This window comes from Lithobates pipiens, unplaced genomic scaffold, assembly GCF_037356315.1.
Source record: "Lithobates pipiens isolate NorthernLeopardFrog02 unplaced genomic scaffold, aLitPip1_a1.2 Scaffold_27, whole genome shotgun sequence".
Lineage (NCBI taxonomy): Eukaryota > Metazoa > Chordata > Amphibia > Anura > Ranidae > Lithobates > Lithobates pipiens.
Window position 1 is genome coordinate 130,423,404 of NW_027507788.1, and position 16,509 is coordinate 130,439,912.

General features: G+C 42.6%; 1 protein-coding gene across 1 annotated transcript in view; it reads right to left on the minus strand.

Moving 5' to 3' along the window:
• Positions 1-16,509, minus strand: part of LOC143934121 (BAR/IMD domain-containing adapter protein 2-like) — a 250,433-nt gene that overhangs the window by 95,239 nt on the left and 138,685 nt on the right. The window contains exon 4 of the mRNA XM_077457444.1: positions 14,175-14,236. Within this exon, the coding sequence (XP_077313570.1) occupies positions 14,175-14,236 (62 nt within the window). The remainder of the gene's footprint in view (positions 1-14,174; positions 14,237-16,509) is intronic.

The following is a 16,509-nucleotide window of genomic DNA, read 5'->3' on the forward strand; positions in this document are numbered from 1 at the left end:
AAACATAATCTGTGACAATGTAAGCTGGAGAGGGAGGGGATGTGCCACTCCCCAGTTGCATTAAAGTACCCTTCAGGCTGCAGAAGCTATGGCAGCTATGGAAGATAGTAATGTGTAATTGTATAATAGTGTAATTGTAAGATACAATTACAGTATTAAACAATATAATAATGTAAAAAATGCTTAAATATCATATTATATTATTATATAATAATTTGTATATAATATTAATTACATATTTGTTTTACATTGTTGTTCATTTGGCAGTCTATAATAATAAATAATAAAAATAAATATATGTAAAGATAAAATTATTTAGGTAGGAAATTGTGATAATAGGGAATTAGGCAATGCATACTGATGCTGTTAATTTAACAGTGTTAAATTTGCCATTGACATTTGGGCTTCAATGGCCTCTTATTACGAAAAGGTTAGGCACCCTTTCAGAGTTTGCTGTTTGACTATTTCTGTCTGGTTTTATTGGCTGCCTAGACTAGCCATTTAAACCTACAAAGACAAAAGCTCTCTTATACGTTATTGATGCTGAAGTGCTTGAAAATGCTAGTTGCCTGGTTGTCTCTTCCCTGCATGCCTGTGCAGGCAGTCAAATTCATGTCAATTGGAACACAGCAGCTTCATGGCCACTGCTCCCAATTTGACAGTTTTGTGACTGCGGGTGCACAGCCCTGAATGCAGACAGTGTGCATTATAGTACTGTGTGAACAAGGTATAATGCCGCGTACACACGACCGGACTTTTAGATGGACTAGGTCCGACGAGATCAGTTCCTTCGAACGATCCAATCGTGTGTGGGCTAGTCAGATTGCTTTTTATAAAAAAAATCAGACGGGCCTAGAAATAGAACATGTTTTAAATCTATCCGATGGACTCAAGTCAGGCGGACTAAAAATCGGGAAAACCGTTCGTCTGTGTGCTAGTCCGACGGACCAAATACGACGGGCAGCTATTGGCTACTGGCTATTGAACTTCCTTGTTTAGTCCCGTTTATGTCATCATGTTCAAAATGAACGGACTTTTGAACGGACTTATTCCGGTCATGTGTGGCCAAGTCCGTTCATTCAGAAAGTCCGTCGGACCTCTGCCGAAAGTCCGTCAGGAAGACCATCAGACCTAGTCCGTTGAAAAGTCTGGTCGTGTGTACGCAGCATAAGAGTACAGATCAGGAATTCTGACTTCACTGGTTGCATTCTTTAAGAAAGGTTATACTAAGAAAAATATAGAAACTGCCAATTTTACCAATTTTTGGATATCCTAGTTGGATGCCTGTCTCTGGCCTCAGTATTTTCTGAATCACTAACCTGAGACAAGCATGCAGAAAATAAAGAGAGGATTAGCCAGAATTCTGGATTTGCATACAGGTACCTAGATCAGTTGGACATAAATTACTGAATCCACTGGACTGACAAGGCAGACACAGATAACAATTATAGAAGACTTACAGGTTTATCCTAAGATTGCATAATGCTTATAGGTTACAACTGAGACAGTGGGATGGATCTACTAAAGGCAAATAGACGATGCACTCTACAAGAGCAGCTGCACTCATTTTCCCCAGTGTTTTTGGATTTAGATATACTTCTAGTTCATTCCTCAGCCCCCTCCCCAGTCCATAATTTACCTCTTTACCTCTGCTCTGTCCTGTTCCCATTATTAATATTTGTGTCCCTCCTTTGCTTCTAGTTTATCCTTGCCTAGCTTTACCTTTTATTATTCTATCCCAGTCCCTGTCTGTCAGTTCCTATCACAGAGCACACAAGAAGGCAATATCCACATACTAGGACAGGGATATGCAATTAGCGTACCTCCAGCTGTTTCAGAACTACAAGTCCCATGAGGCATAGCAAGACTCTGACAGCCACAAGCATGACACCCAGAGGCAGAGGCATGATGGGACTTGTAGTTTTGCAACAGCTGGAGGTCCACTGATTGCATATCCCTGTACTAGGAGGTAGTTGTTCAGTCTTGCCAGTAGAAAACCAGCCTCAAACTATAACATTGAAACATAGCCAGAGCAGAACCAACAGCCAATGGTTAGAGCAGTTGAGCAGAGCTCTTTGGGTGTATGTTACCAGACTTTTTTTTTACTTTGGGTGGGTTTTCCAGAACCCACATAAAGCAGGAAAAATGCATGCCAGAAGCAGGTCAATTGCAGGTTTAATGCAGCTGTCAATAAATTCTGAATGATCTCAAAAGCATCTCAAACTGACATTATAAGCCCAAAGACTGCTGACTCAAGCCCTTAACCAATATTCAGGCAGTCATTCCACCAGCAATTGCAGCCAATGTTCCATAGTAACTCCCGTAAGTGCAATACATTTGTTTTAACCAATTCAGCCCCGGAAGGATTTACCCCCTTCCTGACCAGAGCACTTTTTACAATATGACACTGCGTCGCTTTAACTGGTAATTGCGCAGTCATGCGATGCTGTACCCAAACTAAATTTGCGTATTTTTTCCCCACAAATAGAGCTTTTTTGGGGGCTATTTGATCACCTCTGTGGTTCTTTTATTTTTTGCACTATAAACAAAATAAGAGCGACAATTTTGAAAAAAATAACTATATTTTTTATATCAGTTTAGGCCAATATATATTCTTCTACATATTTTTGGTAAACAAAAAAAATCGGAATAAGCATATATTGATTGGTTTGTGCAAAAGTTATAGCCTCTACAAACTATGGGAAAGATTTATGGCATTTTTATTATTTAATTTTTTTTACTAGTAATGGCGGTGATCTGCGATTTTTAGAGGTATTGCGACATTGCGAAGGACAGCTTGGATGCTTTTGACACATTTTTGGGACCATTCACATTAATACAGTGATCAGTGCTATAAAAATGCACTGATTACTGTGTAAATGTCACTGGTAGGTACGATCAAGGGGTTAAATGTGTGTTCCCTCAGTGTGTTCTAACTGTATGGGGATAGCATTGAATAGAAGAGGAGACATATCGCTGTTCTTACTTGCTAGGAATAAAACGCATGTCTCCTCTCCTCTTACAGCATAGGGATTTGTGTGCTTACACACACAAATCCCCGTGCTGGCGCTCGTGCATGCCATTGCGAGCAGGCGGCATCGATCGTCGGCCACATGCATCAGATCCCCCGCCATGCAGCGTGCGCATGCGCACTCCTCTGGCAGCTCTTAAAGGAAACCCCGAATGAGTATGGGATTTTGTGCACGGGTGCCATTCTGCCCCTGTAAATAGACGTGAGCCGGTCGGGAACCCATTAATAAATGGTTTATGGTTTATAAATGGTGCATGTTTCAAGTGTATGTAAAACCCTAATAATGGACTGCTTTTGCTATGTTCAATAAGATAATGAAAGCATTTTCTTCTGTTTGATAAATACAATAAAAACCTGTTCATAAAGTCCATAATTTAGAGTAGCCATATGTCTTGTGGAAACGTCATTGATATCTAAAACAGCCTAATTTGGCCTCCTAGTTTAGCTTGGGAATGGAAATTTGAGAGTGGGAGTGTTTGAGTAGTTTATGAAAAGACATCTGGGCAGGCCTGACACCACTCAGTTCACTAAAATGCTGTGTGTTGTTGGTAGGAGTAGGATTTAGTGAATATAACATGGGGAAATGTGAATAATTGTACTGCACATGCCTTTCTAAATTTCAAAGTTCATAATTTATCGTTTATAAGGTTAAAAAAAGATGCAAGTCCATCCAGTTCAACCTGTGTATTTGTGTGTGTGATTTTTATTCTCGAACAAGCACTTTATTTTTTTCTTTCTGAGAAAGACATCTAAAGCTTGTCAACACTTTCAGCTAGTACCCCTTCCTGGGGGAGGGAGCTCCACATTTTTACTGCTCTAACAGTAAAGAATCCTTTCCGCAATCTAAAATTAAAGCTCCTTTATTCTAACCTAAAATTGTGACTGTTGCCTTCTTTAGGAGCCTTACAGTAAACAGTTTATACCAGTTACTGGAGTCACCTTTGATATATTTGTACATTGTAATCATATCACCTAATAAGCTGGTTGTTAAGCCACACTGACTAATTTATACTACCATTGTGTCCTAATGTGGTGTCCCCCTGTGTCTGTGTTTTATAAAAAAACAAATGCTGATTTTACCTAATTTCAGAGCGTCTCCCGCCTCACTCCTCTCCCCATCTGACAGCTGCAGTGGGCGGGACTGAGATTCCCCCGCCGACGTCAGGCAGGACGAGAGGAGGAGAGGAGGACAGAGCCCATCAGTCACGTGAGCTCCGCTCTGAAATAAGGTATAATCTGCATTTTTTTTAGAAATCACACACGGGGGGACACACCATTAGGACACAGAGCGGATACTATGACAATATACATGGTATTTCAGCAGCAGGAGGAGTGGGGGCAGGTACTATCAGGAGCTGAAAGGTAGGGAGGGCAGAGGGGAGAGCAGAGAGGAGAGCAGACTGGAGACAGCCGATGACCTAGGCACGTAAACTGACACAGTGTCAGGGATCGGCAGCCCTGATAAACCGTGGTCAGTTTACAGAGGGGAGAGTAGAAACTGGCAGGATCAGCCAGATATTTCCAGTAATAGATGCTTTAAAGGGACAGGATCCATTTTTTTTTAAGGTTAACAAATGCTTTAACCCCCCTGGCGGTATTCCCGAGTCTGGTTTGGGGTGAAAATTCAGTACCATTAACGGTAACCCCGAGCCAGCCTCGGGATCGCATCGCTGGATCCAGGATGAGTTTACTTACCTTATCCCCTGGATCCAGCGATGTCCCCTCGCTGTGCGAGTGGCTCGTCCTCCGCTAGATCTATCATGGAGCCGAGCTCCATTTGCTGCGAGCGTTGTGACGCGCGGGGATGGAGAACGGCGCCAAATAAAACAGACACATTACATACAGTATAATGTAATCTTCCAGATTACATTGCTATATGTAATTATTTCACATCCCCTTTGTCCCTAGTGGTCTGCCCAGTGCCCTGCATGCAGTTTTATATTATAAATACTTTTCTTTCTGCCTGGAAACTGGAGATTGTCCATAACAACCAAAACTGTCCGTTTACATCAAAAGAGGTTTTAGACCAGCTAGAAAACAGCGATAATAAATTAGAATCACTCGCAGAATTGAGCGATATCGATTTGTGGGGAAATCCGTCATCAAATACTGAAAAGTAATGACAGGGACAATTCTGCAGCTGAGCAAATTTGATTACATTATTGAATCATTTTTATTATTGTTATATTATTATTTGGTATAATTATTTATAGTTATTTCATTATAATTTATGATTTAATTTTTCAAACTTTATCATACCCGGGATGTCTACTAGACTCTGGTTTGGACAGATTTAAGAGAGTTATTCCTAAGAATTACAGGACTACAATATAAAACGCCAAATTTCCATGCAAAATAATGGTACCGCTTTCAGCACCTAAAATCAGAACTAATCGTACCGCCAGGGAGGTTAAGTGCCTCTCCTCTACAGTGAATAACTTTAATCTATATAATCTCATAGCTGAGAGCCTCCATTCCCCTTATTTATGTTCTTACTAATTCAGCAACGTCTTATGCGATTATTGGTGACCAAAACTGAATATCAAGATGACGCCAAAGCAGTATTTTGTAAAGGAGAAGAAATATTGATTTATCTCTTAAATGTATGCCGGTTAAATGCAAGAGAGTATTTTGTTAGCTTTGTTATCTGCAGTATGGCATTTTGTTACTCTGACATACACTTTGTCAACGGCAAGGCCACAGCCCAGGAGTATCTCCAATGCAACTCTAACTCCACAGTCAGGAGCTCCAGTGATAACCAGGCATTCTCAGTTCCTGACCCTTACTAAGTGCCTCTTACCACCTGCTGGTGACATGACCTGTCTATTCACTTCTCTCTTATTACATGCACAATTTTCACCCTGTCCTTTCAGCTGACTACCTCTTCTGGCATTTGACACTCAGCAATTTCTTAGGCTATCCTGTAGGGCTTTGATGATGTTTTTTGCCTTCCCTCGCTCCTGAACTAGGAGTTCCTAACTCCTCCAACCTCAGACAACATTCCCCTGTTGACAGTTATGCATGCCTTCTCTTTGGCCACCAAATGAAAATATCTTGCTGACCAATACAATGCCACAAAAGGCGGCAGGAGATGGGCCAAAGTGCAACAGTTCAAGCTGTGGTTGGAATTTTCATAATAGAGCACCCCGGGGGTCTCTGGAAATCTATATGAGCTTTAACGTGGAGGTGCCAAGACAGTTTATCAGATTTGCAGAAGCCAATGTTTGCGTTATAGACATTTAAGATGTAATGTGTCAGTTACATTTCATTTTCAATTCAAAAAGCAGGCTCATTTGGTGTTCCTATTTTTTAAAGCCAACAGTAATTCACACTGAGCTGAGTGAACATTAACAAAAGTCTCCATTGTAAAGAACTAAGCAGATTCTGCTTACTTCACCACATGCCACACTTATCTAAGTGACCTGCATATCAATATAAAACAATATGAAACATAGGGATATTTTCACCCTGATTACTAAGGCATGCTGGCTTTTCTTAAAGAACAAATGCACTTTTTGTTTAAATGCTCCTTCACACTTCTGATCACCTCAATAAAAACCGAAATGTCAGTACAATGGCTTAGTGGTTAGCAATTCTGCTATGCTCTGGGGTCCTTGATTGGAACATGAACTGTGATACTACTTGCATGTTCTTAGTATATGTATGTGTATATGTGAGCCAGGGCCGGATAAACATAGGGGCTATTGGAGCTGCAGCTCCAGGCCCCACCTTGAGAGAGTCCCAGCCCAGTGAGTCATTAAAGTTGTTTGCTCTGTGTGTGTGTGTGTGTGTGTGTGTGTGTGTGTGTGTGTGTGTGTGTACATGATTAACCACTTGCTGACCAGCCATCTCTGTTTCACTACGGCAGCATAGCACGGCTGGGCGAATCAACGTTATGTAATGTCACTTCACCCTGTGGCCAGTAGGGGTGCGTGCGCCCGCTGCTAGCCCCCGGAGCTGATGCAAGTGGCCAGCAGTTGCGATCACCACCGGGCTCCTGCGGTCGCTGCTGAGACACCGAGAACTGGGATCTGTGTGTGTAAACACACAGTTTCAGGTTCTCTGAGGGGTGAAGTGACTGATCGTCTGTTCATACAAAGTATGAATAGCGATCTGTCATCTCCCCTAGACAGTCCCCTCCCCCGTTCAGTTAGAACACAGAGAGAGAACACAATTAACCCCTTGATCACCCTCTAATGTTAACCCGTTCCCTGCCAGTGCCATTTTTACAGTAATCAGCGCATTTTTATAGCACTGATCGCTGTATGAATGCCAATGGTCCCAAAAATGTATCAAAAGTGTCCGATCTGTCCCCCATAATGTTTCGGTCCCAATAAAAATCGCAGATTGTCGCCATTACTAGTAAAAAAATAATAATAATAAAAATGCCATAAAACTATCCCCTATTTTGTAGACGCAAAGCAATAACCTCTAACTTTTGCACAAACCAATCAATATAGGCTTATTGCGATTTTTTTAACCAAAAATATGTAGTAGAATACATATGGGGCTAAACTTAGGAAAAAAATTTTTTTTTATATTTTTTTGGGGGATAATTTATTATAGCAAAAGTAAAAAATATTGCGTTTTTTTCAAAATTGTCGCAATTTTTTTGTTTATAGCGCAAAATATAAAAACCACAGAGGTGAAATATAAAAACCACAGAGGTGATCAAATACCACCAAAAGAAAGCTATTTGTGGGAAAAAAAGGACGTAAATTTTGTTTGGGTGCAATGTCGCAGTGCCAAATCGCAAAAAGTGCTTTGGTCAGGAAGAGAGTAAAATCTTCTGGGGCTGAAGTGGTTACTATGTAAATTGTGGACTGTATTGTTATGTAAATAGTGGGCTGCAGGCGCTATTGTTATGTAAACTGTGGGTGGTATTGATCTGTAATTCGCAGGGCGCAGCTGAGTTGCACACAGTGTAGTGTAGCACAACATAGAGGCTGACTCTTGTTCCTTCCCCACAGCTTTCACAAAACGCCCATTTCATCCTAACTCCGGCCCCTACAGTGGCAGTCTCACTTGCTGGGCACCCACACTTGTCTTTTGTTGGTGAAGAGGGTGTGAGAAAGGATCCACACACTCTGATTGGCCAAGAGTACCATCGGTAAATGACACTAGCTCTGCCCGCTGTATCTCGGTGCATGCGGGGGAAAACACACAAGCAAAGCGGTGCCCCGCGAGTGATGGGAGAGGGTGCAGTGCCCAGTCTACTTCTCATGCAATCAACACATCTGTTTCATGAGCAAGAGCATTCTACAGTACTAGATGGTGAGCCACAAATGCTGATTGTTGTTATTTTCCCATACTGCAAAGTAAATGATGTGTTTTGTGCAAACATCTTCTAGCTGAAAGGGTGACAGCAGCAAGAATGAATGATCACCATACTAAAGATATGAGAAAGAAAATTATGGCATCTGAATATTGTCCAGCAAATTTTAAATGCATTCCTCCCTTACTATATTAGCGGACTTTGTACATATTTTTTTTTGTTGTACCTTTAGGAAGAAGGATGCAGACTTACCATACAGTAAGTACAGAGAGAAAACATTTTTTTTTTTTACAGAGAAAACATGTCTGCGTTTTTATTGCAGCAGAACGCACGACACGACGGCACATAAAATGCAATGAATTGATTCATTAATTTTGACTAGATTTAAAATAAGGAAAAATTAAACAATGCAAAGCATTTTTCCAATTGCACACAACAGAGAGCATGTATCACATGGACTATAATGCAGGCCCACTGGTGTGAACGGACCCCAAGTGCTAGCAGCTGTGTCAAAGACAACGTTTCCTCCTTCCCAATGAATTGATGATCTTTATAGCGAGTATAAGGCAGGTCAGACATTACTCTCTCTTTTTTTTTCTCATTCAACCAGTGTTGAAAAAAGGTCCGATTCCCCCATCCACACAATCACTGCTGCTGTGCTTTTATAGCGCCTTCCCTGCCATCAGAATACATATATATAGTTATAGCTGGCAGCACTGGTCATTTGGGAAAAACCTGACAGGCTGGTTTCACACAAGACGATCGATTGTGTACAACAAGCTAGCCTGTACATGAATCAAAGTTTACCCAGTCCCTCCTGAATTGGGCAAATTTCAATCCATGTAAGCCCAGCTTTAAAAAAGCCCCCCCCCCCCCAATCATAGCTATATATACCAAAGCTAACCAAAGCAGAGGGGAGCCACAGGGCAATGAGCTGAGAAGGCCCTGTCATTCTGTATGGGGCCCCATGACTACTGCAGGCTGCCTACTGCAATATCAGTTGCTGCATTGTGCTGCTAAATTGTGGGAGGAGAACAATGTGCCCAAAGACATTTTGTTGAAGGTGTCTACTGATTGCAAGCTCCCTGACAAAGGTGTGTTGGCAGCAGTTGTGACATCAGCTTAGGAAGCTGGCAGCACAGTGTCACTGGCGCTCCAGAAATGAAACCACTACCCGCACACACACTGAACCCTTTCCCGCACTTTAGCCACAGTGCAGGTAGTGATGTCACAGCAGGTGGGACAACAGCAAGCTCTGCCACTGGTCCAGACTGACCATAAGCACTAATTACTGCAGGAGAGGGTAGTGGATTTGCTGGAATTCTCTGCGAAAAGTGGGATCAGTGGCCCTGGATCTGGAGGAGGATCTCTTTGAGTCAGGAGTCTGCTGAGCAAAAAAGATCTCTGGAGGAAGCTAGTGGTAACATTGACCAGGTCCCATCATCACAACACCTTCCTCCAACCCCATTTTCATGACAGCCCCCCCCCTCCCTTCTAGTTACAGCGACTCCCTGCCACCATAACCCCCACCCCGCCCCCATACCAACTCACCTTCTCTGCACAGTTACAGCATCGCCCACCCACCTCTCTCTGGTCACTGTGCCTCTCTACCAACTACTTTACTTTACAGATCACAGCACCTCTGAATGCAAACCTCTCCTCTGCCATTATACTACCTCTAGTCTAACCATCTTTTACCTCTTCAAAAACTTCCCTCCTATCCATCTCCCCCACCCTGTTTACACTGCCTTTGAGCCATGCAGCTCTCACTCTCCAGGTCACAGCACCTATCTTCCACCTCATGCAACCCACCTTACAACCCCCCCCCCCCTCAAGACCCACTTGCCAACCCTTTCCCTTTCTCTATGGTGCGTGTGGGGTGCAGCTTGGTATCTTTGCCTTGGGCACTGGATGGCCTTGTCCCAGCACTGACAGCAGGCAGCATTGATAGGTAAATCACAGGGCATATTCATGGGTATATCATCATCACTGCTGAATGCTGCCGACATTGGAGATGTAAACATGCCCTGCCTGCCACTGTCACTGAGTCTGCCATCAGTCTGTACTGCAAAGGTGAGCAGATGGGGGAAGGGGATGTCCAGAGGTAACAGAGAAAGGATTACAGTTTGGAGTGTTAGCTCTCTATTTTCAGTATAAGACAGGCTTTTGTTTTGTTTTAACTATGCCCCTATTAAGCCCCTCCCACTCTTACCCCATTGTGGACTCACCCACAGTTTGCCATGGCACGCTACATGAGTCACATTACTACTCTACTTAGAGGTTGTAAATAGAGGTCGACCGATATGGGTTTTTCTCTGGCCGATGCCGATACCGATATTTAGAAATCGCCACGACCGATGGCCGATATATGATGCCGATTTTTTCGGGCCGATATGTTAGGCTGATTATTTATTTATTTTTTCCCCTTCATCTCATAAAATCTAACAGTTAGACACCTTTCCCACTGGGGCGTTTTTCAGGCGCTTTAAAATAGCGCCTGTAAAGTGCCTGCAAAACGGCTCCCCTGCAGTCTGTGTGGAAGCCCCGAGTGCTTTCACACTGAGGCGATGCACTGGCAGGAAGTTAAAAAAAAAAGTCCTGCAAGCAGCATCTTTCGAGTCGTGTATACCGCTCCTCCACCACTCCTGCCCATTGAAATGAATGGGCACCGCTGCTGAAGCACCTGCAATGCGATTTGGCAGTGGCGCTTCACGGGCACATTTAACCCCTTCCTGGGCCGCTAGCTGGATTATAAGTGCCCCGCTAAAATGACGGTAAAGCGCTGCTAAAACTGGCAGCGTTTTACCGTCAACGCCTGCTCGCTCCAGTGTGAAAGCAGCCTTAAGTGATACAGTTCACTTGTATGTATAGTTTAGAATGAAAAATATATATATATATATATATATATATATATATATATACACAAAAACAGGTAATCAAAACTTTTGGATGAAAAAAAAATGGGCTAACTTTACTGCTTTTTTTTTTTTTAATCTGTGTATTTTTTCCAAAAAAAATTGAGTTTGAAAGACCGCTGCGCAAATACCATGTGACATAAAATATTGCAACAACCACTATTTTATTCCCTAGGATCTCTGCTAAAAAAAATATATATAAGTTTTGGGGGTTCTAAGTGAATTTCTAGCAGAAAATACAGGATTTTTATTTGTAAGCATCAAGTGTCAAAAAAGATTTAGGCCGCGTACACACGGGCGGACTGTTTGCCCAACTTTGTCCGCTGAACAGTGTTTGGGCGGACAGTCCGCTCGTGTGTGGGCTTTCAGCGGACAGTTTCAGCGGACAGTTGGACGGACAAGGTTTTTCGGAATTTCCGAAAAACTGTCCGCTGAAACCTTGTTTCAGCGAACAGTCCGCTCATGTGTAGGCTTGTTCGTCAAACAAAGTTGCGCGCATGCTCAGAAAGGATTTTCACGCCGAAAGCTATAATGCAGTGTATAGGACGTCGTATTTTTCGTCCCGTCGTACGTGCCGTTCACGTCATCGCGCACGGTTTCAGCAAACTGTTCGTTCGTCGTGTGTGGCCATGTCCGTCCATGCTAATTTTGAGCGGACTGTTTGCCGAAACTGTTGGACGGACAAAGTTGGGCGAACAGTCCGCGCGTGTGTACGCGGCCTTAGTCTTTAAATGGTTAAACTGAGAACTCTACACACTGAGTTGAGTTCATTCATTCAAGTGTAAACATTGTATCTTTTTGATCTTTTCTTGGCAGACTGCCCAGAGAGGAGACAAGTCACTTCACTCAAGTCTCCAGGCAACTTACACTGACTTCTATTACTGAAGTCATTTGCAAGTCGCGCTGAATATATCATCTGCCTTTTTTAACAGCACAATCGGCCGATGCAGATTAATTAAAAAACGCCAAATATCGGCCGATATATCGGTCGACCTCTAAATTGTAAACCTCACTTTACACTTTGTACCTATAGGTAAGCCTAGAAAAAGGCGTACCTATAGGCACTGTAAATACCTCCTAAACGTGCGCCGTTTAGGAGATATTTACAGTATACGGCACCAATGATGTCCTCGGCGCATGCGCTATGAAGAAATGGGCACCCATGCCATTTCTTCAGTATGGAGTGCCGTGACCGGCGGCTCCCGCGTGCATGCACGAGAGTGACATCACACGGCTCCGGCCAGTCCCAGAGCCAGGGTCCGTGGCCCCGGAAGGAAGAGAAACGAAGATAGATGCAGCCTGCAGTGAGGCCTGCGCAGGATTTGTTTGCAGGTAAGTGTCACATAATGTGCTAGTATGCGATGCATACTAGCACATTATGTCTTTACTTTGCAGAGGAGGGAGAATAAAACCTTTTGATCAAGGGTTTACTTTTTTTTTAAGCTACCCAGAGGCACCCTCTCTCTCCCTCATCTTTCACCCTCCTCTCTCTCACCCTCCTCTCTTTCAGTCCCCCTCTCTCTCACCCGCCCTTACCCCATCTCTAAATGTAATTTGTTTTAATAATTTATTTATTTTAACAAACAGTTTTCATTTATTTATTCCTAACAAAGGCCCACCAAAATCCTCAGCACCAGGCACATGATGCTCTTAATCTGGCCCTGATGTGTGGCAAAGTTGCCAACATTCCAAAAAAGATTCCAGGGACACCATTGTTGGCGGAGAATGTACTTTAATTAGGTGTTATTAAAGGAGGACTGCAGACATTAAAGCCGCACTTTGGGCAAATAAAAAATTATCCCTTGCAGTGAGGAGGCACTTGTACTTCAAGGATTCATTTTCTTTCTAGGGAAGAGGAGAAATAATTTTACCTACTTGATCCTCCTCTCCCTTGGCAGGTGGTGCTCCCCCATGATATGGCGGTGGGCTGTCGCTCAGTGTCCTCAAGTTTAGTGCAGAGCTATGGACCCTCTGTCGAAGGATCGTAGAGGCTCCTTCAAAACAGCAATGGAGCACTTTAAAGTGTGTGGAAATGAGCTGCTATAATAAATGCTGTTATATGCATTATGCGGTGAATGTGCTTCAAGAACCTGCAGAGAAGAGGGTAGTCACAGGAACCCACATCTCTGTTAAGGAAATAAAATGTTTTGTCGATTCGTTTCCCACCCAGCTGTGCTGGATACTGGATTGTGGACCACAGAACCCAGGTACATGCGGACTATTCTGATAGGTCTGTTGCTTTATATGTTCCTACATAGTAGAAGGCCTTCATCTCTGTCTCCGAGGATCATTTCAGTCTCCTGAAGATATTCTTTTTTTGTTTCCTAAAAATATACCCTTTCCACCCAGCTTTCTCTTCTTTTTTTTTAGACTCAGTTATATCAGTTTGAATGCTTTTTTTTTGCTTTTTTTTTCCAAGGTTGATATTTGATAATATCTTTGAGCATTTCATGTTTAAATATGTCAAAGGGGTTTATTTATTCTGCAGGTTGTATATGGTACAGCTCTACAATGGGGGAAATTTATGGAGTGGTTGTTAAAGGATGTGAAGATGTGTAATATTGATCTTGGGACCTTGTTCACTGCAGGGTCACACCAGAATTGCACAGAAACACACTCCACATTCTTGTGCAATTCCTGTGTGATTCAGTGCAATGCAACTTTCAGCTCATTCATTCGCATAGGAGGAAATGGCACTGGATGGCACCAAAAGTAGCGCATGCACTCATTCAAAAAGGCACTACAACTAGATTGCATGGTATTGTGGTACCATGCGATCCAATGCAGGCAAGGTTTGCGATCTGTATTTAGGATGTCGTTATAATCTATCGAGGCCTGCAGCAAATCACACACCTAGAGTGATTGAAATGCTGTGCCAGAAACAAACACGGAGCGTGGGTATCCCGCAATGCATTCCAAAGCGATCGAGCCATAACTGAGGATTAATACTTACGACTTCTTCCAGCTGCACTTGAATTTGTCGATGGACTTCAGCCATTTGGAATAATGTATCACCTGTAGAAATAAATCACAAAAAAATAATAAACACCAAGTAAATCACAAACTGTTGGCTATGACATACTTCTTAGACTGGATATGCATGAGAGATAACTGTTGGTTAGATGCTATAGAATACTGAAGTTTATCTGTTATCCAAACAAAATGAGTTACCATAGAGATATGTGATACTCTTAGACCAGACCTTGGCAAATCTTCCCAAAATCAAGGAGAAAGCCCATAAACGTTAGCATCAATGTGGCTTTAATCTGATGTATGTAGTTCTCATTCCCCCAGCCAAGGTGACCACATACTGTATGGTTATCTTCCACTGGCCTCATGTACATACAAAACATCAGCCATATACCACATATATAGTCATCTTAGTACAGCAGCCATGTACAGTGGTGTGAAAAAGTGTTTGCCCCCTTCCTCATTTCCTGTTCCTTTGCATGTTTGTCACACTTAAGTGTTTCGGAACATCAAACCAATTTAAACAATAGTCAAGGACAACACAAGTAAACACAAAATGAAATTTGTAAATGAAGGTGTTTATTATTAAAGGTGAAAAAAAATCCAAACCATCATGGCCCTGTGTGAAAAAGTGATTGCCCCCTAAACCTAATAACTGGTTGGGCCACCCTTAGCAGCAACAACTGCAACCAAGCGTTTGCGATAACGTGCAATGAGGCTTTTACAGCGTCCTGGAGGAATTTTGGCCCACTCATCTTTGCAGAATTGTCCTAATTCAGTTACATTAGAGGGTTTTCGAGCATGAACGGCCTTTTTAAAGTCATACCACAACATCTCAATAGGATTCAGGTCAGGACTTTGGCTAGGCCACTCCAAAGTCTTCATTTTGTTTTTCTTCAGCCATTCGGTGGTGGACTTGCTGGTGTGTTTAGGATCATTGTCCTGCTGCAGAACCCAAGTTCGTTTCAGCTTGAGTACACGAACAGATGGTCGGACATTCTCCTTCAGGATCTCTTGGTAGACAGCAGAATTCATCGTTCCTTTTATCACGGCAAGTCTTCCAGGTCCTGAAGCAGCAAAACAGCCCCAGACCATCACACTACCACCACCATATTTTACTGTTGGTATAATGTTCTTTTTATGAAATGCAGTGTTCCTTCTACGCCAGATATACTTGGACACACACCTTCCAAAGAGTTCCACTTTTGTCTCATCGGTCCAAAGAATGTTGTCCCAAAAGTCTTGGGGATCATCAAGATGTGTTGTGGAGAAATTGAGACGAGCTTTGATGTTCTTTTTGCTAAGCAGTGGTTTTCTCCTTGGAACTCTGCCATGCAGGCCATTTTTGCCCAGTCTTTTCCTGATGGTGGAGGCATGAACGCTGACCTTAACTGAGGCAAGTGAGGCCTGCAGTTCCTTGGACGTTGTTGTGGGGTCTTTTGTGACCTCTTGGATGAGTCATCGCTGCACTCTTGGGGTAATTTTGGGCGGCCGGCCACTCCTGGGAAGGTTCACTACTGTTCCATGTCTTCGCCATTTGTGGATAATGGCTCTCACTGTGGTTCGCTGGATTCCCAAAGCTTTGGAAATGGCTTTATAACCCTTTCCAGACTGATAGATCTCAATTACTTTCTTTCTCAATTGTTCCTGAATTTCTTTGGGTCTCGGCATGATGTGTAACTTTTAAGGATCTTCTGGTGGACCTTACTGTGTCAAGCAGCTCCTATTTAAGTGATGCCTTGATTGTGAACAGGTGTGGCAATAATCAGGCCTGGGTGTGGCTAGAGAAATTGAACTCAGGTGTGGACAACCACAGTTATAGTATGTTTTAACAAGGGGGGCAATCACTTTTTCACACAGGGCCATGATGGTTTGGATTTTTTTTCACCTTTAATAATAAACACCTTCATTTACAAATTGCATTTTGTGTTTACTTGTGTTGTCCTTGACTATTGTTTAAATTGGTTTGATGTTCCAAAACACTTAAGTGTGACAAACATGCAAAGGAACAGGAAATGAGGAAGGGGGCAAACACTTTTTCACACCACTGTATATACCATATCATATCTTAACAACCCTCCACCCTTACAACAGCCATATGCAAAGTTCTCCTAATCCTTCCACCATACAGGTCATATACATAGTAAACATCTTGCCCCCCACCTTTCCTAGATCTCTAGTTTTAGCATTGCTAACATTGTGGTCAACGAATATTGCTGTATCTTAAAGAGGTTAGGCCCAGTAAAGGAATTACAATCATCCATGCACAGACCTGCCTGTTATAAGAATAGTGACTCCCTAAACTCTGAACTCCATTG